We start from the raw sequence: 24,855 nt of genomic DNA, 5'->3' as shown, positions 1-24,855 counted from the left end.
CCTTTGGGCTTCTGACAGAAGTGTGGCGAACATGTCAGTCTCGGCTGATCAGCAGCTGGTCCAAGGGTGGGGGCACCGCTTGTCCTCAGAAGGAGGCGCAGGTCAGACTCATCCCGAGCAGGCGGGAGCAGAGGCCTGGGCCAGCTCTGGAGAAGGCTGGTGTGGTCCTCGCGTCCTCCCAAATCCCAGTTCCGAGGATGCAGCCGAGCACCAAAAAGCTGGTGGTCAGAGGTCTCCGTCCACAGGTGGCTGGCAGAGGCGGTAGAGCCTAATGGGCGGAGGCAGAGAGGATGAGGGATGGCCGGGCAGGCTGGGGAGATTACTAGTTCCAACCTTACATGAACATGTAATGAGGCCAAGTGAGTAATACTCAGTAGCCTCCATGTCCCCCCCGCCACCCTGGGTCCCCTCAGGGGCAGCATCTGCCCCATCCAGACCGGCCAGGTGTCCACAAATATGGATGTGCTGGTGTGTTTGTGTGTTAGACACGTGGAGAGTGTGTGTGTTCTCCACGTTAATGATGGTGACCCAGACACAGCGTTTGGCCCTGGAGTTTTCACTTAGTCTGCAGCCCGCACAGAACGGCTTTGCTTTTCTTAAAGGAGACATTGGGAGGTCAAGAGTTTGGGAAAGTGCCCGGAGTAAAAGTATTGAAAAGAAATGAGGCTAAGAGAGCAGGGGTAGAAAAAGGTAAGACTCAAACGTGGCCTGTAGGTGCCACCAGCCAGACACCAAGGCCACGCCTGAGTCCGCAGTTCCGTCAGACACTGCGCCGGGGAAACGCTGAACTGCTTCTGCAACTACTTGTGAGTCAAACCATTTCAAGGGTGGATGGAGGGAGAAGATAGGCCTGAGGGCTTGGGTGGAGAGGGAGACATAGGAGCTGCTGTGCATTGGTCTGAGAACAGGAAGCAGAGTGAGGATGGGTCTCCCGGGAAGTAACAGACTGAGTTATACTTGCCGCTCCCCAAAGGAAGGTCTCCCAAATGAGAAGTGAACGCCAGGGGGGTCCACCTGGCTTGAGCAGGGGGAATTGGTGCCAAGCCAGGGCCCTGGCCTTCTAGGACTGGACAAGAGGAAGGGGAAGGAGGGAGGGAGAGACAGACACTCACCGAGGTGCGCCCTGGGGCATCTGATCCTTAACTCTGAGGTTTTTGGCCAGAATCTCCACCCTGGGACCCTGGAAGGAACAACTGTGAGGCCCAGGGCTGCCTCTGCACAGAGATCAGGGCGCCTGGGGGTGGAATGGGATTGGGGGGGATGGGAGACCCCAGAAGCTGAAATCTAGACCCCTCCACTGAGGGAGAAAGTCCAAATCTGGGGCCAACGGACCCTCTTTCTCCCCATCCCCCACAGGCCCACCCAGGGGGAGCACACATGCCTCAGCCCACGATGCCCAGGCCTGGGCGGCGACACCTGGTGGCCCTGAGGATGGCGCCCTCACCTGCTTCCGCATGATGTCGGTGGCCTGCATGATGCATTTGGGCAGCAGACCATGGCTCCTCGCCAACACGGCTGCCTGCTCCAGGGAGACGCTCAGGGTGCTCCTGCCGGAGGGATGGGGGAGGGTGGTGAGGCAGGGGAGGAGTTTTGGGGGGGCCCTGGCCCCCAAATGGTCTCCAAGACCCTATATGATCCAGAACCCACCATTACCACCCAGACCATCATGGCCCAGCAGGCCCTGGGCCTCGGGTCCTACACCCAGGTGAGCTCCTGCCAGAGCAGAGAACTGGGATGTGTGGTGGGGACAAAAGGCGGAAAGTGTCCACCAGGCATGGAGGTCAGGTCTGCCCCCAAAAGATGAGCGATCATCATCCTTCATGTCCAGACAGAACCAGGCCGCACAGATGGCCATTCATGGGGACCTCAGAGCTGGGGCCCCAGCCGGTCCCACAGCACTCCCAAGTCTGCCCGCTCCCGCCGCCACTTCACAGATGGACAAGCTGAGGTCTGGAGCATGGCAAGGCCTTGTCTGTGCTCAACAGGTGGGGCCAGCACCAGGACACACAGCTGGCCCGCCCGGGCCCCCAAGCTGACCCCCTGGCAGGGGTCCGGCACCCACCTCTGCATGCCCGTGCCGCACATGGCGATCTGGCAGGCGCCCAGGCGGTAGCAGAGCTCGGAGGAGATGGGGATGAGGCCAGCGCCCAGGCTGCTGCTGCCAGGCTTGGGGTGGACGAAGGACTTCATGAGGCGGCAGAGCTCGTCCAGGGCGTTGATGGGGCGGATCAGCTGAGAGGCACAGAACCAGGCAGTCAAAGGAGGCCCCCCGTCTCCCTCTGGTCCAGCCCCCTGACTGCAACCATCCTCTCCTCCCACTCACCTCACCAGGGGGAGGGGCTTACAGTCCAAGGAACCTTCCATGATCCCTGCTCAAGGACCACCTGTGGCTCCCCCTGCCTGCTGGTGGACAGCAGTGTTCCCGACCTATTTCAGACCTATCCTTGCAGTGTAATTCTCTACACCCGCCCACCTGCCTAGGCTCAGGGGTGCCTTGTCTTCTGACCCTCATGACCAGCTTGAGGGCCACCCCAGGAACAGCCTTCTAACGCCCCAGGGTCCCTCCATCACACATGAAGGTTCACAGTGGCCACTCACCTCACCCCAGAACCCCAAGGTCAGTACCCTAGAACCGTGGTCAAATCCAAGGCCTGCCTCAACCCAGCATGTGACAGTAGGCACAAGGGAATGTGGGCGTCAGACAGCCAGATCTCCTCAAGAAAATCTCAAAACCTCTATTTTATGGGAAGTCTTCATTTTTCAATATTGGCAACCAATTTGAAATAAAAGAACACTGTTGTGCATCAGGCGTGGGACTTGGAACTCACTACCTTGACCTGCCTGGCTCCGGCCTCAGCACAATGCTGCTGTGACCCAGTGAGGCTGGGAGGCAGAGAGAGTGGTGACTGTGGAGGTCACCATCTAAGAAATGCCAAGGTGCGGAGAAGCCGCTGGAATTCCCAGAATGGGGAGGGAGTGATCCTAGGAGACTTCCTGGAGGAGGAACCACAGAGGCCTCAGGGGCTTCTCCAGCAGATTCTGGTATGAAGGCCACCTGAACCTGCTCCACTGAGTCTTGACCGGGACCTCCAGCCCTGTGCTTGCTCCACAGCGAGGGGGGAAGGTGGACACACCTGATCTATCTTCACCGCTGTAGTGCTGGCATCCGTGGGCAGGTTAGACCGTTCCAGGTAAAATGCCCTGAGAGGGAAAGATAGGGTGAGGGTGGGGCCACTACCCCGCTGTCCTTCTAACCCCTGTCCAGGGCAGCCAATGCTCCCTTTCACTTCCCCGGGGCAGAATAAAACTGCTGAGAGCCCCACACAGCAGCACACAGCTCCACTTCCTCCAGTGGTCATAGGAAACACCCCTCGAATCCACCTGTACCTGTTGTCCTCTGAAATAGCACCCAACGGTCTCATCCCACCCCACCCCAGGCACCCTGCCTCGCTCCTTGCAGATTCTTCTCCCCACTGACACCTTACACCACTCTATTTACTGGCTTCAGGTTTACCTCCCCATCTAGAACAGGAGCAGCAGGCTTCTTCTATTCAGGCTGTGCAGATCTGACAATATCTACTAAAACTGCATTCAGCTCTGCTGGTGGAGTGCAAAAGCAGCCACGGAAAACATGCACACAAATAAACATGGCTGTGTGCTAATAAAGCTTTATTGACAAACCAGGGCGTGGGCCAGCCAGCCCTGCTCTAGAATATGTTCCATGAAGAAAGGCTTTCATCTGGGCACTGCTGAAGCCCAAGCAAGGACCCAGAGCACAGTGTGGCCCACGGAAGTCTAGATTAACATGGTACATGAAGGGAAGGGATGAAGGAACCTCGCAAGTAATATTTAAAATATTCAACAAACAGGCCAGATGGGTGGTGCCTATCAATCCAAAGAGATGCCAGTTTTAATAAAATAACCAATGTTTTTCCTGAAGAAATGAATGGAACCATCACGCTCCCAATTCCAAATGGTAAAGCTGGGCCCCAATACAGTGAAGGCTTTACACAAACGCTCGTCTGTCTCCTAGTTCTCAGCATACTTTTATCACAAGGCATCTGGAGACAATAAGGTCCAAGGTAGGAAGGAGCAAGGATGATAGGAAGGAGCAAGGAAGCTGCTTCCCTGGGCTAAAGTTCTGCCTCATGGATTCAGTCCCTGCTCTCCACATCTCTCTGAGGTTCCCCTCTGCGCAGGAGCCACACCCCTTCCTCACAGGCTCAAGAACCAAAGGGTCTCTATTCCACCTTCCACCCCACTTGGAGTGAGCAGCTCCTCTTTGTTGGATGTAAATAGACCCGATTCAAACCCCAGCCCAGCCACTGTCCAGCCATGTGACCTGGTAGCTGGGCTTGCTCTCCAACCTGTCCCCACATCTGCAAAGTGCATTAGAAAGGTGACCCCGACTGCTGTGAGACTGGTGAGCTCCTGGAGGCTGATGGCCTGGCACATAGTAGGTGGGCAAGAGGGGGGCATTTGGCCCACTCCCACACAGGGGGCCTGCCTGGCGCCTTACTTGCTAATGCCCACACCCTCAGGTGCCGTGCGGACTCCTCTCCCCCATGTGGCACCCAGGCAGCTACCTGAGCTTGCGGTAATACTGCTGAACCTTCTCCAGGGACTGGGTGTTGATCTCCTGCTGCAAATCTTCTGCCACCTGGCTGCCTGGAGGAGGTGGCCCCTCCACGTTCTCCAGAGCTGTGAAGGAAGGAAAGGGAGGAAGATGGTTGGACCCCGCTGTGTTCGGCACCCTGGCTGTCCCAGCACCCCGAAACTCACCTTTGGTGAAGAGCACAGTGTGCAGCCTCAGGCTGGCCCCGCCCTCCAGGCGTGAGGGCAGCTTGGAGAAGTGGTAGCTGTCGAGGTAGAAGACGACCTTCAGTGCCTGCCGGCTGCCCTCAATGTGATAGAAGACGTTGGTGTCTGTGGGGGGACATGTGGGGTGAGGCACTCACCACTGAGGCAGAGGGGGGCTCCACCTCTTCTCGAGAGCAGCTTCAGACCTATGGGCTGGCATCTGCCCACCCCAGAGGACAGCTGCAGACCTCCTTGCCCTCTGCCTTCTAGGGGAACCCTAGTCACCCCATCCTCCTACACTCAGGAGAGCAGGCCCTGACCTCCCCTTCTTGGTTCCTTCAACAGTTCAAGTGTCTACTGTTTAATTCTTAGGCATTGATTCTGCTCAGCTGGGGCAGGACCAGTGTTTGTCTTAGAGCCTCACCGGTGTTCCCACAGCCCTCCCCGGTAGCCCAGGGCCTCTATCTGGCCTCAGCTGCCCCTGCATCTTACTCACACCCACAAGGAAGAGCTATGGCAGGGTTGGCAAGATCGTGGCATTCATAATCATCCTGTACCCTGGCAGACATCACTAGTCAATCAGCAATTCCTCCTGAGCCCAGCTCAGCTTGACAGTCACTGCTAACCAGTTCCAACTTGTACCAGAAACAAATCTCTTCGTCCATCTAACTCTAATCTACACATTCTGAAGAAGATAATACACTCCCAATGAGGTTCAAAAAATTGGTTCTTGGGGGTGGGGAGGGGGGCAAAAAATCTTACTCTTCTTATGTATAAAGCACAGATATACAAACAGCATGAAAACATCATATACTGGTGATGGGGGTGTAGCAATTAGGAAAAAAAAATATGAAAAGGCTCCTCTGGGGATGATGATAAAAGCACACTGAGTAACAGTGACCCAGAGCAGTGGTTCTCAAACCAGTCTGCTTCAGAATCACCTGGAGGGCCTGTGAACACAGATCTCTGGGTCCACCACCAGAGCTGTGGATTCAGGGAGTTGGAAGCCTGGGAATTTACCTTCCTAGCAAGCTCCCAGGTGCTGCTGGTCCAGGGATCACACTCAGAGAACCAGCTCTAGAACAAGCCCTGTGGTTCTGTCCTGGCTGTATATCCAAGTCTCCTGGAAAGCCTTTCTAGAATCCCAGGGCCCAGGATCCACCCCCACAAACTCAATTTGAATCACCTAGGTTCAAGACTAGGACTGGAGCATCAGTATCTTTGAAAAGTTCCTTGGATGATCCCAGTGCAAGCAGGGCTGAGACCTACTGGGCTAGACAGTAAGCTCCAAGAGGGCAGGAACCTTGGCCATATTTCTTTCCACTGCAGCACAGAGCCTAAAACTATGCCTGATACAGGCTGCAGGCCCATAAATGCTAATGTGTGGGTGGCCGGCTGGATGGGTGGGAGCATGGAAGGACAGATGGGTCAACAGTTGGGTAGGTGGGTGGGTGGGTGGGTGCAGCAGGTGGAAGGATGAGTGGGTGGGAGGGTGGGTATGGGCAGGTGGGTGAATGGATGAGTAGATGGGTGGTGGGTCGATGGCCGGAAGGACAAATGGATGAGAGTGTGGGCAGGTGGAAGGTGGGTGGAAGCAGGGAAGGAAGGAGCTTAATTATGCTATCAGCCCTAAGGAAATTATAACGAGTCTTCACTAAAGAAAAGGACGTCTCTAGCGTGGAAGTCAGGAGGAGCTGGGCGCTGGCTGTGGCTCCCTTAGTGAGTTGTGGGGTGGCTGGCTTGTATAAGAAGAAACATTTCTTTATCTATGGGAACCCTAAGGTTCAGCTTTGAGGCTCACATTGGAGCATGAGCAGTTGGCCTGGTGACAGGGCGAAAGACAGGAAGGTCCCAGAGCATCCCCCACCACCCTAGAACCCCCAAATCTCACAGTGGGGGAGAGGAATCACTCACTGGCCACGCAGTTCTCATCCAGCTGCTTAAAGGAGAAGGTGACATTGTCCAGCTCCGACAGGGTCGCCGAGATGTCCTCCAGCATGGTGCGCTCCTCCTTCTGCAGGGGAGGACAGGGTGGAGGACTCTCAGATACCAGCTCTGCCCCAGGGTTTCACTCCAAAACACTAGTCCCAAGCTGGGCACTCCAGGCAGTGAGTGGAACTGTGTTTGCTCTGGGCTCGTCTTGTATCTCTCAGAGTCGGACATATCTATGGTCTAATGTGCTGGATGGTCCTCCTGCCTGGACCACCCCACCAATCTAACTTCATCATATCAACCTAACCAACCCCATAAATCCTTTTGATCCCCACGTTGGCTCGACTTTACCCAGCTGGCACCTACGGGCAACATCAGCCAGCAGGGGGCGCAGCAAGGCCATGCTTCTCCCGTGGGCCAACAGACTTTGCTTCCAGACCAGCCTAGGACAAGGTCTAGGAGGCCCAGGGCTGCAGAGATGTGGGCAGTCTGGCCTGGGCACACAGCGTGGATGGAGGAAGAAACAGCACAGAGCAAATGCCACTGCAAGCTGCATCTCGGGGACGTCAGCTCTGTTGAAAAGCTCCCCAAATGCTGAGGTGTTGGCTCTGCCTCCCCAGGGCTGCCCGATTCTGACCCCAGAGAGTGGATGGACAGGGCACTCGGGGACAAAGCAAGGTGCTCCCCACCTTACCCCCTCACTCACCACAGCAGCGGGGGACAGCAGCGACTGGCAGTGCAGGAGGACGCCCGTGGCCGCCACCTGCTCCAGCCACTTGCGGCTGGCGTCCCGGCTGCTCTCCTCGTACTCGCCGTTGTTGTTGTAGCGGTAGCTGAGGGCCGCCAGGAGCTGCTCGGAGAAGGTGCACACAGCGGCCACCAGCGCCTGGCAGAAGATGGCGTCCCTCCGCAGCTGCAGCTCCGTGTCTGGGGCAGAGGGCGGGGGTCACCGGGTGCGCGGTCCCGGGCAGAAGGCAGGGCCCGGGCCCAGAGCCAACCCCAGCAGACCACCCATCTGGGGCTCCCGGCATGCTAGCCCCTGATAGCCAACTCCACCAAAACCGAATCTCCAAAAGGAAGACAATTTGCTACAATAAACCTCAATTCTCTCAATGACCCTTGTGCCTATTTTTTTAAAAAAAATGTGACTTCCCTGGGGCTTTCCCCTGATTGCCTGGACGCCTATTTCTGCCAAGCTCCATGTTTTAAGAAATGCAGCTGACCATTTTCTCTATTTTGGGGAAGCAAATCTTCTCGCCTCTTCTCCCTGCCTTCCCCCACCCCTGTTCTCGTCTCTGCTCATGACAGTTTGCACAACTGGCCACTTCCCGGCAATTGGTCATCCAGGCTTCCAATCTTCTGGAAGGGGTGACTTGGGGTGACTGGCCTTTGCCTACTGGTTTTTCGTGGCCACTGATGACCTCGCTCCTATTCTAGCTGCTCCCTGGCTGAGACTTTCTGGGGAAAGGGAGGGACAGAGAGCAGCTCCAGCGTCCCCTGGCCCACCATCCACCCTTCCTGTCCCCCACTGGTGTTGTGCAGGAGCCCCAAGCTGGGGCCGGCACTCTGCTGGCAAAGAGAGGACTGTTCCTGGTCCTCTATCCTTTGTCCCGCGTGCTTGTCAAGATCCGTTCAGGCTTGGGAGGTGGCAAGACACGGGGCTCCTGGCTCCAGGGACGAGGCTCGTCCCCTCAACACATGAGGAGCAAGAGAGATCTAAGTGATTCTTGAAGGTGCTGGTGGCCACACTGTCTCTTCACCCCCACCAAGCAGCCCTGAGACCACAGGGGAGCAACCTCATCTTCCTGGGGTACAGCCATGAGCACCCCTGCCAGAATGGCCCCCCATGTGTATGTGGATCACAGCCCTCACCTGTGCATTTCAGCAGGGCCAAGAGCAGCTGGTTCTTCCCATCTGGAGGGGGAAGGAAGGAGAGAGAAAGCAGGGTGAGCCAAGGGTAGCAGCAGAGCGGGGCCCTCCGTGGCCCAAGTGCTCTGACCCCTCGGTAGGGAGCCCACGCAGTTGGGCCCGCATAGTTGGGCTGAAGGAGCTGTGATTAAATGTTGAATAAAAAACTCCCAGATCTCCAGGGGATGGAACCCCAACTGTTAGCTGTGTCTGTTTACATGTACCCACCAACAGAGACTGAAACCAGCCCCTCCAGCCCTTTCCTTGCACACGTGCATGGGCACACACGGACACACACTTGTGTGCATGCTCAGACACACCAACACTCACACCTTCTCAGGTCCCTGTGCACGTCCTGTGCTGTCAGGGACCCGTACAGCGTGACAAAGCTCAGACCCTCTGGAGCCAGGGCTGACATCCTGGTCTCTTCCCTTCAAAAAGAGGCTCTTGGTCCCCAAAAGGGCTTAGAAAAAATCTGAAAGGCTACTGGATTTGGCCTTTTGAGACAGTCATGTGTTGCCAGCAGGGAGACACGGCATGAAAAGTGCATCACTGGGCAACTTTGTGTTGCGAACGTCCCGAGGGTAATTACACAGATGCAGATGACCCCCCTCCTGTGCACCCAGGCTGATCCACAGCCTGCTGGGAACCACCAGTGACAGAAACGCTGTCAAGTGTCGCGTGACAGCTCTCTCTGTCCTGGAGAGGCCGGAAGATGCAGGGCTGGGCATGGGAGTAAGAACACCCTACCCTTCCTGAGGACCTACTGTATGCCAGGTACTTAGTGCTGTAAACTAAGTGCTTTGTTTGCATTGATTCGTTTAATCATCCCAACCCCGTGTGAGGGAGGGAGCACCATGAGCCCATGTTACACACGAAGAAACTGAGGCACAGGGAAGTCTAGGAAGCTGCCAATAAGACACAGCCAGTAAGTGACAGGCAGGGGGTCCAGGCACCAGCATCTGCCTCTGGAGACTGTGTTCCTGACCAGTTAAGTGCTGGAGAGCAGGGAGCTCAGGGTCACACAGACTTTAACCTCAGAAGTTAAAGTTCCTCTTCTTGGGGGCCTGCCTGAGGCATTGCACCTACTTCTGTCCCTGTCCAATGTCCCGGCCTCGGGTCCTTCTAACCAGGAGTCCAGACTCAAAGCTGCCCAGGGCCAGGCAGGGTAAGACCCATGAAGCAGACAGCAGACTGCAGGAGCGGACGGGAAGGCAGTCTCCACCAGTCACCTCCAGACCTATGACTGCCAGGCCTTCTGAGTGCTCAAAAGCAGTCAGAAATCTAGATTTTTATGTGAGATTTTAGATTTAAACACTGGCATAAAATGCCCATTTTTTAGTGCTGCAGCATCAAAACCTCTCTGTGGACCTAAGGGTGGAGTGAGCAGCTTGATAATAAGCAACTAAATTCACAATTTCAGAAACGGGAAAGAAGCAAGTTCAGTCTCCTCAGCCTCCTCACTCTGCCAGGAAGCACCGGGCACCCCAATCAGCAGTTCCTTGATCAAGTATGTACAGTCCAGGGCCCTGCCCAGGACAAGACACTCAGCGGAAAAAGAGGAGCCCACTCCTCTCACCCTCTCCCTGGGCAAAGGGACATGGCACAGACCAGTTCCAATCCAAACACAGTGACACCGAGAGGCCACGAGCCACTCCCCCTCCCACACACGTGAAGCCTTTCTTGTGAAACTGACCTTCCACATATCTCTGGATGTTGTCCACCAGGGTCTTGATGGAGTTGGGGAGGTTCCAGGGGTCCTCCTGGATGCTGATCTGGATCAAGTTCCGGCCACGGATTGTGCACTCTTCTTTCTGCTTGAACTCTGGGGCAGGAAAATGACATGAGGGCCAGGGGAGGGACAGTGGTAGCTTTGGAGAATGGTGGACAAAGGCCTAGGTCCCATCGCCAGATGCCAAGCTCATGATGTTAGGTCAAGGTTGCTGGCAGGACTCTTGGGTACCACCTGGTACAGGTAAGTGTGCTGCTGATTCACTGTACCAAGACAGACATTGGTAACTGATCTCAGCGCTCCTTCCTGCTGAGGACTCACTTCTCACAGCTGCAACCAATCCAGTGCAGACATCACAAGTCAATCACCACATTCTTTTCTCCAAAGCAGGAATGTAACCTAGGAAGGAATCTCAGGCACTGGCCTCCTCATAGCTATAACCAATCGAGCTGGCACACGAGTTACAAGCCAGTCTAGCCTTCCTGTACCTTGAGGAAGAATCCCAGGCACAGAGTGGGAACATGACTTGCCTAAAGTCACACAGGTGGGCAGTGACAGAATTGGACTTGAACCTGGCCCCAGCAGGACCATTCAAAGGCAAGGCACACACGGGCCCTTAGGTTCCCTGCTGCAAGACCCCAGGTTTCTGACACATTTGTGGTGTTGGTTCCTCTGGGTTTTAAGTTTCTGCTTTCTGAGTCCATCCCTGGAGAGATGACCCTGGATAGCGGGAGGGGTAGCTGAGCTAGGTGAGCCCAACTCTTCATCACTTCCTACCCTCACTTAGAAGCAGCTGTTTTGTTCTTTTCCCATGTGCTACACCCAACTGAGAGCCCCTTGAGATCAGGGCAGTGTCAGATTTATCTCAGGGTCCCCAGGGCCCAGCAGAAGACTGGCTTAAGCTAGTTCTTAGAAACTATTTACTGGAGGATGGATGGATGGATGGATGGATGGATGGATGGATGGATGGATGGGGCAGGCAGGCAGATGCATGGATGGGAGGGCAGGTGAGTGAATGGTTGGACAGAGGGTTGGTTGGATGATTGGATGGATGGCAGGAAGGAAGACGGGTGGACGAGAGTGAGTGGTAGATGAATGTATGTATGTAGGTAGGTACGCATGCATACATGTGTGCATAGATGGGTAGACAGGTGGGTGGATGGGTGGATGCATGCATGGACAGGTGGTGAGAAGGAAGGATAAATGATTGGCTGGGTGGTTGGATGGGTGGACAGACGGATGGATGGATAGGTCGGTAGATGGGTGAACAGGAGGAAGATGGGCGAGGAACTAAGTAATGCTGATTCGTTTTTTTCTCAGATATTGAAGAAGAAAATCTCGATGTGATATGGGTAAGTCCTTAACACCGTTTAACTCACTCACCTCTTTCATGACAAAAGAACAAAGAGCCCGGGGGTGGGGGGGGTGTTGGGGGGCAACAGTAGCCACAGTAGGATGACTTTTTGGGTTATGTTCCCACTGGCTTTCTGTTCGCTTATTGCATGTTACACAGGCTTTCTATAAATGGGGGGTTTCACATGTTCCCTTCAGAATTAAACTTTAAGGAGACCTTTTCAAACAAGTTACATCAATAATAATAATACAGATAGCAAATGAATACAGTTAAAAACAATTTGAGCTGTAAGGAGATTCTGTGAAGTGGCTCAAATGATGAAGGGGAATGTGGGTGACTGAATCTTGGCACACTGCGCTCCAGTCTCCCTCATATTACAAATGGGAAGAGAGAGGCCCAGAAAGGCCCGGGGGCCCACCCAGGGGTGTGAGGGGTCAGGGCAGAGCTGCTTCAGGCTTCACAGGACACACAGCTTCTGTCATAAATTCGGTCTTGGTTTCCACGGTGCTTTAGGGATGACCACACAGTTCTCCGCTCACTGTCTGTACAAAACTGACTGGATTTGCGGGTTGAACTTGCTGACTTTGGATGACCCATCACCACCAGGAAGGAGAGGGGTGAAGCTGCGTGTGTCACCAGGGTGCCCCGCCCCACCCAGCACGCGCCTGCCATCAGGCCGTGCCCTGGCTGCACGCCGGTGTCGCGCCTAGCCGCACCTGGGGACGCGTTTCTGCTCACCTTGCAGGCTGTGGTCCATGGGGAAATGCTTGGTCTCTTCGAAGGCCCTGCTCATGACCGGCCCCTTGAGGAGCGTGTGGATGGAATCCACCTGGATGGCAGGAAGCTCCGGGTTAGCTGGATCCTTGTTGCCCTCCAGGTCACAGGGAGCCGTGACCCCCAGTCCCTGCCCCAGAGCCTGGTTCAGAGGTTCTCCCCAGAGCGGGAGGAGGCCAAAGTAAAGCCAGAGGTGGAGCGAGGGCCCACCTGGTTAAAGAGATGCTCCAGGCAGCCATGGAGCTTGTCCTGCTTGTCGGATGGGATCCGCATGTCACACGGCAGCTCATCTCCTAGAGGGAAGCCGAGGCCACAGCCATCACCAATCCCCCCTCAGTCTGAGAGCAGACGAGGTGGGACACGCTCAGGGAGGCAGGGCCGTAGACTCCTGCCTCCTCTCACACCTCCCCAACCTCCTTCCCAAGAAGGCAAGGAGCGCTCCGGGGTGAGGAGTCTAACTGACATGGGGCCTGGCTGTGTGTCACTGGGCAAGCCACTTAAGCTCTCTGCGCCTTAGTTTCTTCCTCTGCAGCACAGGCAACCGGCACTCGAGCATTCCGCCACCGCAAGCCCCTGCGATCCCTTCCCGTCTGCCAGTGAGGAGACTCGGAAGCAGAGAGCAGGGGCAGGAGCCCAAGTCGCCTGATTCATCCCCCAGCTGTTTCACTTAAATCAGCTGCCACGTGTAAGCTCCTTCCCAAAACCTCCCCAGGGACAGTTTTTGTGGCTGAGTATCTCATATGATGAAATATTTATCTAACATTCAGCGTTATCTTTGATTTTACTTGAGCTTTTATTCTTCTGTTAAATCAAAGCATAATTAAAATTACATTTTTATGTGCAGACTCCCTCTCGAAGGGCAGACAGGACAGCAGTGACAGCAGGAGCGTGACAACAGGGCTGGGGGGAGGGGGGAGGGAGGCTTGTCACCACCCACCGCTCGTGCCTTTAGAATCAAGAACCGTGTGGAAGTGACCTAGTCACAAAGTCAAATTTTTTAATGCTGAAATCAACAACGCTAAAATAAGAAACAAAACAAATTTCAGGCTGCCCGTAAGAGCTGCAGGTCCAGTATGACCTCATTTATGAAATGTCATTCATGTCTACCTGTCCATCCAGACGCCCCTCCATCCACCACGTGTCCATCTGTACAAAGTCTGAGTCACCACTGATCTAAGTATCAGTTACGATCAGTTCTGGGGTTTGGGGGGGGGTAGGACAGCTGGATGATTTCCATGGACTTCTGCTGAATTTTTCCGTGTTGTTCGGATTTGAGCCTAACCCGTCGTTTTTACCCCAGGTCCCCTGTTGTAGTGGCGTCAGAGGCTCATCACACTGTAACTACATCATGTAGGTGTCGTGTTCTGTGCCCTTGACAGCCACGACAGCATCAGCTCCATGAGCCAGGACTCACGTCTGGCGCCTACTCGGCAGTGCTCCCTGCACATGTGAACTGCTCAGCGTGTATTTGCTGATGGAGGGAATGAAAGGAAACGCACCGCCAGGCCTTGCAACGTGAGGGAAAACACGATGACACAGAATAAGAGAAGAAGAAAAGAAAAGAGGGTGGGGTCTCCCGCTCCTGGGGCACAAGCCCTTGCACTCACCGGACCCCATCTCGTCGCTGCCCAGGTAGGAGCTGTTACTTCTCACGCTGGTGTAGGAAAGGACCGAGTCCCGGTTACTGTTACACTCGCTGCAAAGGGGCAGAGAGTACGGGGTGAGTCACCCTCCAGCTCTCACGCTCTGCTCCCAGTGCCCGGAATCCGCATTCTGGGGTCCAGACACAACTTCAGGTCCTCTGGTGGACAACCGGCCTCGGTCAACCAGCAGAGCCAGGGACAGGCAGGTGGACCTGGTGGGTTTCTGCCTCTGATGGAGTGCAGCCTTCCAGGCACAGGTACGAAGAAATAGGAGAGTGAATGAGTTCCCCTCGGGAGTCACTCCTGTCACACAGCCTTGTCCCTGGACACACCGCCCACCCCACAGTCAACCACATGGCTCTGCTATCGCGCAGCCTGGCTGGAACCCCAGGGGGGCGGGACAATGCTTGGGAGCCCAGAAGGTACAGGGAGTCAAAAAACCATAATCCTGAAATTCTTTGCTTTGCCTTTTTGACAATTAAAGGAAAAAATCTAAGGACTCAAAATTATAAGGATGAGAAAACCAGATATTTGGAGAAATCCTGGATTGGTAGGCACAAGGCTCAAAGAACACAGTGCCCAGTTCACCAGAGAACCCACAACAAAGACTCCAAGAAAGCCCGAAGCGTCGGCCCACAGATCCCGCGAGTCGCTGGAGGGCCAGGACAGGGGTCTTTCTTACCAGATTCACTCAGTTCTGGATTTTTTCCTCAAAGACCTGAGGTGCCCCCTCTACAATGCCACTTTAGCCACATGGCCGAGTGCTACACAACCTTTCCCTGGAGGCCACTGTGCTTGCTTTTCCTTGGTGTGAGGAATTCCATTTACCTCTGTACGGCTTACTACAGGATACTGAGTTTTCAGCCTAATTAACAGACTCATTGGGATTTTGCTGATCTTGTTCTAAAACTACAAGCAGAAAGACAATTCAGATCCTCTCAGAGCTAGGAAGGGTAAACATGGTCTTCCTCCTTGGATCCAGGAAAATCAGTGCTTGCTGCAGAAATGCTGAGCTTTACACACATCAGACCCTGACTTTCCTGGCCCACGTTCAGCCAGTGTGAGCAGCATGGAAAGGAAGCAGAGTGGGTGGGTGGCACCCACAAGAGGGCAGGCCCCAAAGCCTCAGCCCCGGGGCACAAGAGCTGGCAGGGCTTAGGGTGTGCTTTCAAGGGCTCAGAGAATCCCCCAGAAGCATGAGGCTTAGCAACAGGGATTCACCCCACTGCTTCCTGGCAAATGCCCCACTGGCCCTGATCTCCTGGTAGTCAGTGGCCGCCATGGTCCCGCCAGCCACCCCCACCAAGCCCACCTGTAGGAGTCGCGGTAGCTCATGGTGTCGTGGCCTGAGTCCTCCTGATCTTCCTCGGACACCTTGAAGCACACCTTCTTGATACCCCCGTGGTCAGTCCTGTCCATCTCGCTCTCCTCACTGACCAATGGGGAGGATGAGGCGTCCTCGGCTGAAGGCGGATCACAAGACCCCCCTGAGGTTGGCTCCGTGATGGTGGACAGCAGCCTGCAAGAGCAGAGTTGGAACTGGACTTGCAAGATGGCGGCTTCACTGGCCTCCATGGACATTCAGGGCAAGGCGCTGACCTCGGACCTCGGCTTTGACCCTAAGCTGAAGAAGCCAAAATGCTTTGTGTCCCTTCCCTGAAATCCCCACCAGCAGCCTTGCAGAGGCGCATACACTGTCCCTCCTGTAGGGGGCGGGAGACAGGAAGGGTGCTGACTGCACCACCGAAGTGACACAGGCTCAAGGACACAGAACAGCATTGGGAAACTTCGTAAAGTCCAGAGAGCAAGTGTTCTCCGTATCATAAGCTTTACAGTCTCCCTCATAACAACTAGGCCTGCTGCTGTGGCATGAAAGTACTACAGATGATATGTAAACAAATGGGCACGACTATGTTGCAATAAAACTGAAAATAAAATAAAACAGGCAACGGGCTGTCTCTAATACATAAGGACTTTTTTTTTAATAGTAGTTCTCAACTGGAAGAGCCATGTCCAGAGACATATTCAGCAGCCACTATGGAAGGAGGGTCATTTGGTGGGGGGGGGGGGGGGTGCTGGAGATGAACAGAATGCCCCGCCCCCAACACAGCATTATCCAGCCCCAAACATCAATGGTGCCAGGACTAAGAAACACTGCTTTAAATAGAACCCAACTGCTCTAACCATATATAAAATTACTAACTCCTTAATTATTAACTAATTCCTTAATATCATCTAGTACCCAGTCCATGTTCAAATGTCCTTGACTGTCTCAAAAATGTCTTCGCACAGCTGGTGTGTTAGAAAGAGGACACTAACCCGGTCCAGATGCTGCACCTGCTGGGGCTGTCTCTTCAGTCTCTGTTTATGGTTTTCTATTGTATTATTTTTTTATCGGCATAGCGTTGGTTTACACCACTGCACATGACTTAGAGGTCCACCACACCTTGCCCACCATCAAGGCACCCACAGTCCTCTACCAAAGTCCATGGGCCCTCCATTCCTCAGCCACCCTCACCTCTGGTAGCCTCAACTCCTAAGTCTCTTTGATCTCTCCCAGCCCCCCCATCTTCCTTCCCACACCTGCACCACCTTTTCACGTAGAATCTATGCCCTGGGTTTGGCCAGCGTGTCCCCCAGGTGCCACATCTCCATCCTCAATCTTCCAGATCCTACAGCCCAAGCAACAAGACCTGATACTTTGATCAAAGGAGGGCTAGTCTTTGCAGGTAGTGTCTGTGCGTCCTGGTGCACTGCACCCATAGGGACATCGTGTCCAGCTGCCTCTCCCCCTGTAACGCTAAGATCATAAATGTCCCCCAAGCTCCTCCCCTGAGGAATTCCGTCTCCACTGATGGCAGCTGTCTCCTCCATCATTTCACTAGATAATGCTTCCCAACCAGAGAAGATGCTGTCCCCAGGGGGCATTTGGCAATGTTTCAAGACATTGTCGGTTGTCAGAACTGCAATGAGAGACCAGGAATACCACTCAACAGTCTGTAATATGCAGACGCACCTCCAAGATAGTGGGGGGTGAGGTCCAGATGCAGCAATAAAGCGAGTCACACACATTTTCTGGCTTCCCCATTCATATGAAAGTCATGTTTACACTACACTGTATACTCTTAAGTGTATGGCAGCACTATGTCTAAAGTATATATCATAATTTAAAAATACTACACTACTGAAAATGTGGTAGAGACACAAAGTAAACACATTCTGTTGCAGAAATGGCTCAGACAGGCTGGCTTGATACAGAGAAGCCACAGCATACAGCGCGTAAGAAACACAGTATCCGAGATTCATGATAGAGCAAAGCATGATAAAATGAGATACGCCCATCGTGCGATCAGCACCCCACGACAAAGAACTGGTCTACTCAAAATGTCCACAGCGCTGAGCTGAGCAATCCTGACTCCTCACTTCCTGTCCCCCCCGGGGCTGCGGCTCACCTGTTGATCTGGGTGACGTACTGCTTCATCTCCTTTAGGGCCACATCCAGTTTGGTGAAGAGCTGCAGGTAGGCATCCTGGATCTCACGGTCCTCCTGCTTGAGTAGGAAGCTCAGGCCCCGGTCCTCCTGGCCCAGGGCTCCATTGGCTGGCCCAGAGCTGCTGTTGTTGGAACCCTGGCATAGGGTGTCACAATCCACAGCAGGCAGGCACTTCCATGAAGGGGCAGCCATGGTGGTGATGCAGTGTTGAGTATAGGACATGGGGTTCAGGTGGCCTACAGTGGAGGGAAAGAGAGCTCCCTCTGAAACAGCCCCACATACCCACAAGCCCTTAGGATAAAGACATGCACACATATTTCAAGGATCTCAATGAATGAGGATGTTTTTCTTCTAGGTACTCTTTTAATTCACTAGATAACTTCAAGAAGATTCGATTTGGTGCTTTAAACCACTGTGATCTTTGCCCTGCCTGGAATGTAGACATGATGGTTGGTACTCCAGCAGTCATTCTATACCATGAGGCATCTTCAAGATGGAAACTACATCAAGAGGATGATGCAGAAAGAAAGAAGCCTAGATCCCTGATGACTGCGGAGCTGCCACTCTAGCCCCGGACTGCCCACTTCTAAGCATGATTCTGTTTAAGTATCTGCGGTGTGAGATCCAAGCATAACTTCTAATGGACACACTCAGGTACCTTGCTCTGGGTCAAGGCCGATGAGGGAGGGTTTGCGACCGAAGCGGATGCTGAATGATCTGCCAACCGAGGGAGTGGTCTTGGGGTAGGATACTTCCATGAGGTTGATGTGGCAATTGGTGGGGCAGAAGTCCAGGCCACACAGTGGATGGGGTTCCAGGGAAGCTTGTTTGAAGGGTGGGCTGACCCTGCTCTTCAGCTGGGCTGCAAACTGAGAAAGGTGGGGGAATATGGGGTCACAATTTAGGGGTCTGGGAATTCTGATCCACCCCCATACCCACTTTAACCTGACCTACACCAACAATCCAAAACTGGATAAAACGCCAGTAGCTCCAAACATAAAACTAGATTCCCCTACACTGCCTCTCATTGGATCCATGTTTCAGAGAAGACCTGGAGAAATCAGACCTTCAGGTGCCTACCACCTCCATTTCTCCATTTCATCTGCACCTGAGTTGCCCCTGAGGAACCATCTCTTCCTGACCCACAGCGCATGAAATTCAGGAAGGCTGCCTCCCCATCTCTGCAGTGATGGGCACTGGGCTAGACAAGGGACCAAGTCAAGCCAGTAAGAGCTGTCATCCAGGTCCTTCCTTTTCTATTGAGGTCACTAAGAATAGAGCTACTGGAGGTTACTTTGTTGCCATATACAAGGGTCTATCTGAGAGTGAAGTCAACACAAAGGAAAGCAAAGTCAAAAAGAGGAGAGAGGCCACAATCCTGTGATAGTGCGCTATCTGTCTGAGCACCTGGATACAACCATGCCTGAAGTTTACCTCTAGACTCTTCTGTAATACAAACCAATTAAATTCTCCATGTGCTTAAGCTAAACCAAGTTGGGTTTTGACACTGACAACTGAAAACATGCCAGGCAGGCACCTTCTGGTAGCAGGCAATCCTCTGGCCAATGCTTTCCAGCTTGATGTCACAAGTGGTGCGGAACTCGTAGTGGGACATGGTCTTGATGTTGTTGCTCAGCGCCATGAGCCGCCCACAGTTCTGCACAAAGACACTGTCGTTGACAGCAAAGGCCTCAAGTATCTGCAAAAACATTAACAGCTACTGATCACTCGCTGTGTGCTAGGGAGGCTCATCCACAGTGGCTCCTGTATCTCTCCTGATACCCCTGTGAGGTCAGGTCTATTAGTGGCCCATATTACAGATGAGCAAACTGAGACTAAAGGGATAACAAGTCACTCTCCTAAGTCCCATGGCTACCAAGTGGTGGGGCAGGGACTAGAATTCAGAGTTCCTAACTCTGGGAAACCAGGAATCAGGTGGCCCCACCCCCACAGGCAGGGCAGGCAGTGCCCAGCAAGACCTTGGCAGTAAGGCCGAAGCAGCCACGTGGCTCCACGATCTTCTCCAGCACGTGGCACTTGACGCCCGCCGTGCTCACATATTCGTACACAACGCCATGTTCCAGGTGCACGTTGTCTACGGTCAGGCTGACTGTGGGGCTGTCTTCATGCAGGCTCAGCTGGGGACCCAGGGACAGTAGGGGGAAGGCTGAAAGCCAAAGAGACAGGCAACCCTGAGGAGGGGCACCACCCCATTCACCTGCCCCCCGCCCCAGTACCATGGACAGCTTTGTCTCCCATGAGAAGACAAAAGCCTGCATTGTATGCAGCTCTGTTTGCTTTTCCTGGGCCACTATCATTTACCCCTCATCCTAGAGGATGTCCTTCTAGGAATCAACCCCCTCTCTTGCCCCAGTCTCAGTTCACGTTACTCAGAAAGGGGGGCCCTCCTGTATCCTCCCTGAGAGGGGAAACCTGGTTAATCTGTATATTCAGCTTCCCCTGTTCACAGTAATTGGTTTAGGAACCAGCGTGTGACCCAAGCTGGGCCAAAGAGAGTCAAGTCTGGGACTTATGTTGAGTCTACAAAGAAAACGAGATATTCTCTTTTTCAACTGGATTCTAAGGCGCCGGAATCTGGAAGGATAGAGACAGGACCCCCGAGGGGGTGGGGTCACAGGTCTAGCGGGGAGAACAGGAGTTCAATTTTGGCCCTGCGAAGGCTGTGATGCATGTCAGGCATCTGGGGGGGCCATTGCGAGCTCCCACACATTTGTATCTCCAACCCAACCTTGGCCCCACCCTGGTTGCCCCACATCTTTCAGGAAGTATGTCTTGTTACAGGGCAAGGGGGAATTCTGGAGGCGTGTGGCATTACGGTTGCTAATCACCGGCTTGAAGGTGATTATGCTGGATTATCCAGAGAAGTCAATTAATCCCAGGGTCCTCCCATGGGGAAGATGGAGGCAGAAGAGTTAGAACTTGGAGATGCTGTGTGAGAACTCAGGCCAACGTTGCTGACTTTGAGGAAGGGGCCATGAGTCAAGGGAAGCAAGTGGCTTCTAGAAGCTGAAACAGGAAAGTAAATGAATTCTCCCACAGAGCCCAAGAGGAAATGCAGCCTGGTGACACTTTGATTTGGGCCATTGAGACTCATTTCAGACTTCTGACCTCCAGAATTGTGAGATACTCAGTGTTTGTGGCTCCTAGTTACGTCGCCATTAGAAACTAATACAGAGCTGATGGTATCGAGAGGGACTAGATGAGGACCCAGAGGAGTGTGGACCCAGGAGGACCTGGGCCCCCTGAGTCTGTCACACCACCCATCTGCCCAGTACCTGCATCAGGCTGGTCTTCCTCCCGGGCTCCCTCGCCACTGGGGTCCTCTCCGGGAGCTTCCTGGCTGGCTCGGGCCTCCTGGGCATCCTCATGGGTATGGTAGACCCACTGGTACAGGCCCTATGAGGGGAAGAGAGTAAGGGGGCAGGGCCAAGGGGCAGAGAGTTCCCCAACTTCAAGGTTCATGCTTGTTAGCCCACTGGTGACATCCTTGGAGAAGCCTTCAAGATTTTCCCCTGGAACCTTCCTGAGAGACCTCAACTCATCCTGAGAGACCTCAAGTCATTGTCAGCCCTCAGCCTCTCCAGGATATGGCACAGAAGCCAAGAGAAGGAGGGCAGTCAGACTCATGGGAGCAGAAACCTTGACTCTGATGTCCCCGGGGCCTAGAAATGTGCCAGGCACATGTTACGTGCTCAGTGAACACCTATAGAATGAACCAAAGGACAAGTATCATCTCCACAGACCCCAGTCCTCATCCCAAGGAAAACACCAGTGTCTACTACCAGTGCCTGTACCAAAATGCCTGTGTGGTATGAGAAAAGAGGTTCTTATCACACCCATTTCATAGCTGTGGAAATCAAGGTCACAGGGAATCAGAGCCCAGCAACTCGGGTTTGGGCAGACAGAGGTCAGGTCAAGCTCAGTCCTGCCAGGTAGGCAGCCCCATCCCACCCAAAACACTAGGTTGTCCCAGAGAAGAGAGGGTGGCCCTCAGCCCTCTATCCCACTAAGGAGGCCTCCCTGCCCCCCTTGGCAGCTAGGAGGCTTACCAGGGCCTCTTCTCGGTGGCTCCGGAATGCCTGGAAATGCTCCAGGACCTCTGGGGCACCACCATTCACTGTGTTGTTGCCGCTGACCTTCAGGATGCACTGGCCAGCACAGAGCCCTGCAGCCGCTGCCTCTGAGCCTAAGGGGGTGGGGGGGGAGCAAATGCTTGAGGTTGAAGGCCACGTGGAGAGGGACACTGACCCCAGCCGACCCACCAACCCAATCCCCAAACCCTCCACCTCCATCCCTTCCACCCTGGAGCCACCCCCCACCCCACACCCATGGGCAAGACAGGGACTGGCATTCGCATTTTGCAGAAGAATCAAGGCTCAGAGAAGTAGCAGCTAGCCTAAGGTCACACAGCTTCACCCTAGAGCTTTCCGGGACCAGAATTAGCCCATTTTGCAGAGAGGGAAACAGAGGTTTGCAGAGAGGGAAACAGAGGGCAGAGAGGCAAAATGACTCTCTCAAGGTCACAAGGCTAGACAAAATCAGGATTCAAATCCAGGTCCACCAGACTCCAGCTGCATGTTTTCTCAGCTAAACCATAATCCCCAGACTGCAAGCCTTGAAATCAGGCTTTGCTTGGTTAATATGAAGGACTACAAATGCAAAAGGATGCTGAGCTGGTCTGGACATGGGAGAGTATCAGGCCTATGTGGTATGGACCCCAGGGGCTTGACCTCAAACCTGGCTCTTCCAATGACCAACCAACTGCGTGACCTTAACCTCTCTGGGTCTTGACTAAATGGGAACACCAATAATACCCACTCACAGTTCTTCAGAGAATCGGTAATTAAATATGTAAAGCACTTAGCCCCATACCCAGTTCTTAATACTCAAGAAATACTCAAGAAATACCAGCTGTTTTACTATTTTTGCCTGTTTTACCTACAAACTCCTATTCTCTATAGCTGCTCTAAGGCAGGAATTCTCACCCCAGCATTACTGACATTTGGAGCCAAATAATTCTTTATCGTGGGGGCTTGTCCTGTGCATTGAAGGATGCTTAGCCACATGTCTTATTTCTACCCATGAGAAGCCAATAGCAACCCCACCTCCACTTGTAACAATCAGAAATTGATTGCCAGACACTGCCAGACATGCTCTGTATGGCTAAGAGCCCCCAGTTGAGAACCACTGCTTTAACCACCTACTTCAAAAAATTAACAAGTTCTCAGCAGCTTTCTACATGAGACACAACTTACTTTATAACTCTGACTAAGAAAGTGGACCATTCCTATTTAAACTTTGTAAGGGGAATCCTCAGATGCAAGAGGGCCAATAGTTCAATATTTTCAGATCTATCTGGTTTCTCTCTAAAACAAAATGACCACTTAAACAGCATGCAAGTAAAAGGTAACACAGAAGTACAGGTCTCAGACTGGGGCCCATGGACCAGATCCAGTCTCAAAATTGTGGCCAAATTCACACTTCTGGCTTCTCTTAAAAAGTCAAATCTGACTAGCGTGGACCCACATTTTTGCACGATAATAATGCAAATGCACTCTTTTAGAGTGTATATTTTTTAACCTGGCCATAGTCTTCACTACTTCCTATTGTCTTTCTCTGCTATCCATCTGTTACTATTTGACCCTCATTGGCATTTGTGTATGCAAGCCTTGCCTTCAAGCAATAAAGTAACTGACAAAAATGGGGCACTGTAAGGCACAGACCTGGGGTAATGGTTTGGGCAGTTCTGAATGTCAGTTCCAAAGACAAACCCTTCTCCCACGACTCCCTTCTCAGACTCTCACTCACCTCTCCCCACAGCATAGACATATGGTGGAGCGGCTCCACGGATCTGGAAGCACAAAGCCTCTGGATGGTCAGGGACTTTGACGATCCTATACCAGGAAAAGCACACATAAGGAAAAACAGACTCATTCCCAGTAGTCCAGCAGACCCCACCTTACAGATTGTTTAGGAAATCCAGCCCCAAATAGTAGCAGTGTCAGCCTTTCCAGCCCCCAACTACAGAGGGAATGCTCCTTTAACCAGAGCCCAGGCCACCAAGGCCTCCGAATAGTCAGGACCATCTGGCCGGCCCTTGGAGAGCCAGTCCCTCCCCCAGCTTCTCCATCAGCCTGTCCTGAGGACTTTTGGTGGCCAGACTGACATGTCATCCAGTGAATATCCTGGTCCACAGTCACAGATGGGAGAGTGAGCAGTGACCCAGCTCAACCTGGTGCTGATTCTTGGGAAATGCCTGCAGTGTCCCCGGCAGAGCACAACTGGGGAGCCGAGGCAGTGCTGATGCTGTGGGTGGGCCCCAGAGCAGGGAGGACAGGGTCCTGCATGGGGGCTGCTTGTCCAGTGTTTGACTGTAGCCCTTGGCTTCCCTGTCTAGCTTGTGTCCACCCCGCACCCCACCCTGGGGCCATGGGGTAGCCTGTCCCATCCCCACCTGCCAGATAAACTCAACCTGGGAGCCTGTTCTCAATCCCCAGGTGTTTGCAGAATGTTAAGCAGACACATGCCACATGCCACCTTGGTGATTTCTGTCATTTCCACATAGCAACCAAACCATCAATCACTCTTCCTAAATCAGCTTGCCTTTTTACAGATATAATTGTAGTTAAAACTTTCCTTCACTCCCACCAATAGGCAACTGGGTGTTTGCCTTAAATAGAAGAAGTGACAACCAAATGCACAGTTTTAAAAATAGAAAACGCTTCCCCCTATGCCTATATGTGGTCTCCAAATTCTTCTCACCGCCTGCACCTCTGCCACGCTGGCCCGGCCAGCAGCCTCCTCACCATGCCCCCCCCCCCACCCCCGCTTGCACCTCTGCCCCTGACAACCCACTCTCCATCTGCAGCCAGAGGGATTCTGCCAGAACACAGGTCACACTTCCGCTCAGAAATTTCAGTGGCTACACAGTCCTCATGGGGGCACAAAGTCTGAGAGGGCCTGGCCCAACTTGTCTGGCTGACAAGCCACCCCTCCCTCTCTTCTCACTCTGTTCCAGTCCCATCAGCTTCCTCACTGTTCTGCAAAACTGTGGCTGTTCTGCAGCCACAGTTCTACCTCAGGGCCTTTGCACTGGCTGTCTCCAGCACTTAGAATACTCTTCCTCCAGAACTTGACCCCCTCCTTTATCTCCTTCAGGTTTTCACCTTAATCCTCAGTGGTATCTCTGTGAGCCCAT

General features: G+C 53.5%; 1 protein-coding gene across 1 annotated transcript in view; it reads right to left on the bottom strand.

Moving 5' to 3' along the window:
• Positions 1-225: 225 nt before the first annotated feature.
• The window catches only part of PREX1 (phosphatidylinositol-3,4,5-trisphosphate dependent Rac exchange factor 1), a gene marked incomplete at both ends in the record, with an annotated part of 163,646 nt that continues 139,016 nt past the window's right edge, over positions 226-24,855 (bottom strand). Inside the window, 22 exons of the mRNA XM_084247009.1 lie at positions 226-268; positions 1,113-1,180; positions 1,445-1,547; positions 2,063-2,232; positions 3,135-3,201; positions 4,587-4,701; positions 4,783-4,926; positions 6,715-6,814; positions 7,439-7,659; positions 8,605-8,646; positions 10,337-10,465; positions 12,465-12,555; positions 12,711-12,793; positions 14,108-14,196; positions 15,456-15,662; positions 17,596-17,872; positions 18,295-18,505; positions 19,174-19,335; positions 19,616-19,803; positions 20,933-21,053; positions 21,707-21,843; positions 23,466-23,551. Coding sequence (XP_084103135.1) covers positions 226-268; positions 1,113-1,180; positions 1,445-1,547; positions 2,063-2,232; positions 3,135-3,201; positions 4,587-4,701; positions 4,783-4,926; positions 6,715-6,814; positions 7,439-7,659; positions 8,605-8,646; positions 10,337-10,465; positions 12,465-12,555; positions 12,711-12,793; positions 14,108-14,196; positions 15,456-15,662; positions 17,596-17,872; positions 18,295-18,505; positions 19,174-19,335; positions 19,616-19,803; positions 20,933-21,053; positions 21,707-21,843; positions 23,466-23,551 — 2,854 coding nt within the window. The remainder of the gene's footprint in view (positions 269-1,112; positions 1,181-1,444; positions 1,548-2,062; positions 2,233-3,134; positions 3,202-4,586; positions 4,702-4,782; positions 4,927-6,714; positions 6,815-7,438; positions 7,660-8,604; positions 8,647-10,336; positions 10,466-12,464; positions 12,556-12,710; positions 12,794-14,107; positions 14,197-15,455; positions 15,663-17,595; positions 17,873-18,294; positions 18,506-19,173; positions 19,336-19,615; positions 19,804-20,932; positions 21,054-21,706; positions 21,844-23,465; positions 23,552-24,855) is intronic.

This window comes from Talpa europaea (genome assembly GCF_964194135.1).
Source record: "Talpa europaea genome assembly, chromosome: 11".
Taxonomy (NCBI): domain Eukaryota; kingdom Metazoa; phylum Chordata; class Mammalia; order Eulipotyphla; family Talpidae; genus Talpa; species Talpa europaea.
The sequence above is the reverse complement of the archived record's forward strand: the minus strand, read 5'-3'. Positions and strand labels throughout refer to the sequence as shown.